A 2,496-nucleotide genomic window follows, 5' to 3' on the forward strand; every position below is an offset into this window, starting at 1 on the left:
CTAAAAATCTTGGTAATTTTAAATTTCATATATTCCAAGTATTACTTCGTATTCGGTGGGACTTACGAAATAATTTGAAATTGGACCCACAGATTTTTTAATCCGATCTTTTGCTATTAGAAAATTCTTTGTAACACAATTTTAGCATCTTCTACCTAATAATATTTTAAAAACGTTGTAAAGATTTTCAGTCAGACCCGTCTAGATTATATAGACGGATGCTTTGTGTCAGAAATTTCTTTGGTTATGTTATCAGACAAAATATTGTGTCAAGATTTTAATATCATAAGCCAAACTCGGTACCTTAAGCACCAATTAAGGAACATAGTGAAGGTTTCTTGTCTCTCTGCTCACTCGCGACGTAATGGTGCCGTGAATGAGTAAATATAAAAACATGCAAAATGTGAGATCCTCGCATTTAGGCAGGATCAATCTTGGCAGAAGATGCAGCAAGTCCTTGTCGCATTGGCCTCGTTGTTACCTGTTCTTGAGGGACTACAATATAAGACTTTGGAACATACTTGTTTTATGATTGTTCCGATAAGTTAATTTTGCAATACTTTTTTGTTATAATCTGCTCCGGAAACTGAGAGACAGACTGAGGTCGTATAATCTTAATGAATTTTCTAACACTATTATCGATATCGGCATCGGTCAGTTGGCCATGGCTCACAACCACAAATCGTTTGTTTCAATAAAATTTATTCAATATATTCACATACTAAAAAATTATTAAATCACATTCGAATTTTAATTTTGCCATCCAAAATAGAAAAAAATCATACTAAAAAATAAAAACTCGATTGCTACCAATCTTCAAACTCTGCTAGAACTAGCCAGTGACAGCCCAACGATAATTGATCGGCACATTATTTGCCAGCTCGTGGCGCAGTAACTTTGTTCCGCTTCGACTTCGCATTCTTCTGCTTGCCGCTGTTCGGCTTTGCGAGTACGGACTTCTTGCGCTTACCGTCAAAGCCACCGGGCAGACGTCCAGTGTTTGCTTTCTTATTCTTAGCTTTTGCCTTAGCGGTGGCGTGATGATTACGTGCTTTCCCGACACGCTTTGCGCCACCCGTTAAGCGTGCATTCGTCATGCTCTTGGCGCTTGTCTGCAAAACTGGACGCGAGATTTTGCCACCCTCCTTCAATTGCTTCTTCGTTGAGCTCTTTTTGGCGCCAGCGACTTTGGTGGCGAGCTTGGTGGGTGACTTGGCTGCGATCGCGCGCGTATCGCGTACAGGAGCAGCGGTGATAGGCGAGCGTGGCCGATGGCTACCAGTAAATGTGTTGGCCGCATTGACGATGCTCTCGAAATTGCCAAAGACTTGCATAATACTCTTGTTCACATACTGCAGATATTTGAGCGATGAGTAGCAGAGGCCGCATTGTGATTTAGGATTGTAGTTGTTGCGTATGAGACTTTCGAGGTAGAGGAAATTCTTCGCCATGCTCTCGCAGTGCGGACACTTGACGGTTGCCGGTTGTGTGCTTCGCAGTGAGTTCTCCAACGGTATAAGTGTTGGCATTTGTGCACCTGTACGTTCGCTGAGTCCCATTTTTTGGCGAATATTCGAAATTGAGTTCTGCGGTACGATAAAATGTGGTTCAATCTCTTCGCCTAAGCCGATCATTGTTCGCAACACTGAAATTTTTGCATTTTTTTCTAACATTTTCAATCTTTGTCAAAACTACATAAATTTTTGAAATATTCAATATTTTTGACGTTTAACGCCGAATCAACAATTTTGCTACGTGTACGAATTGGTCGAAATAAAGTAGTTTGTGGAGAGTTATAATTACCCAGTTGAACATACAATGGCTCGGTGGTAACTATTGGGTGACTGAATAATTGAATCAAGAGGAGACGTGAGCATTTTTGAGTTTTATAAGGATGAAGTAGACACAAAGCCTAACCTAAGTAATTAACGAAGACTAGACTAAAATAAAGGCTTGCTTCAAAATAGTCACTGAGAGAGCCTTTTTAAAAATATGGAGTCTTTCTAGCCCGATTTCTGAAGCAAGAGTCTGAGACGTCCTTAGAACTCTTAAGTGGAACTCATCATCCCAGCAAAAGTTTTTAATGAGAAAACAGATCTAGAGATAACGAATAAAGTCACTTAGACACAATAATATGACATTAGTTGGGACTCTGACGTAAAAATATGGGGCCTAACTGGTAAGGCAATACTGTTACATTTGATCTGGGTAACAATGGTTGCTTGAGACATATCATACTGTAAAAAAAAGTGGACAGCTTTACATTTGAACACTGCTAAGAGTTTGACGTCGTGATTGTAGATGTTCCTGCAATTGGCACATTCACATTCATTCAACAGAATCCACCTAATGTAACTGACCTTTCCAACGGAGTGGAGGTTTTCCTCTTCCTCTTCTTCTTCCGGCGGGTACTGCGTCGAATACTTTCAGAGTTGCAGTGTTTTCATCTATTCCAACGACATGACCTAACCAGCGTAGCCGCTGTCTATTAATTCG

The 2,496-nt window shown here is 40.2% G+C and overlaps 1 protein-coding gene across 1 annotated transcript; it reads right to left on the minus strand.

The window, feature by feature from the left end:
- Positions 1–764: 764 nt before the first annotated feature.
- On the minus strand, positions 765–1,724 carry LOC120766411. Its single transcript, XM_040091862.1, has one exon. The coding sequence runs from the start codon at positions 1,671–1,673 to the stop codon at positions 870–872; it is 804 nt and encodes a 267-aa protein (XP_039947796.1). The 5' UTR covers positions 1,674–1,724; the 3' UTR covers positions 765–869.
- Positions 1,725–2,496: the final 772 nt, after the last annotated feature.

Source organism: Bactrocera tryoni, chromosome 1, assembly GCF_016617805.1.
Source record: "Bactrocera tryoni isolate S06 chromosome 1, CSIRO_BtryS06_freeze2, whole genome shotgun sequence".
Lineage (NCBI taxonomy): Eukaryota > Metazoa > Arthropoda > Insecta > Diptera > Tephritidae > Bactrocera > Bactrocera tryoni.

Bases quoted from the DNA above. Each gene is read 5' to 3' on its own strand.
- LOC120766411 (XM_040091862.1), bottom strand. From the start codon at position 1,673: ATGTTAGAAAAAAATGCAAAAATTTCAGTGTTGCGAACAATGATCGGC.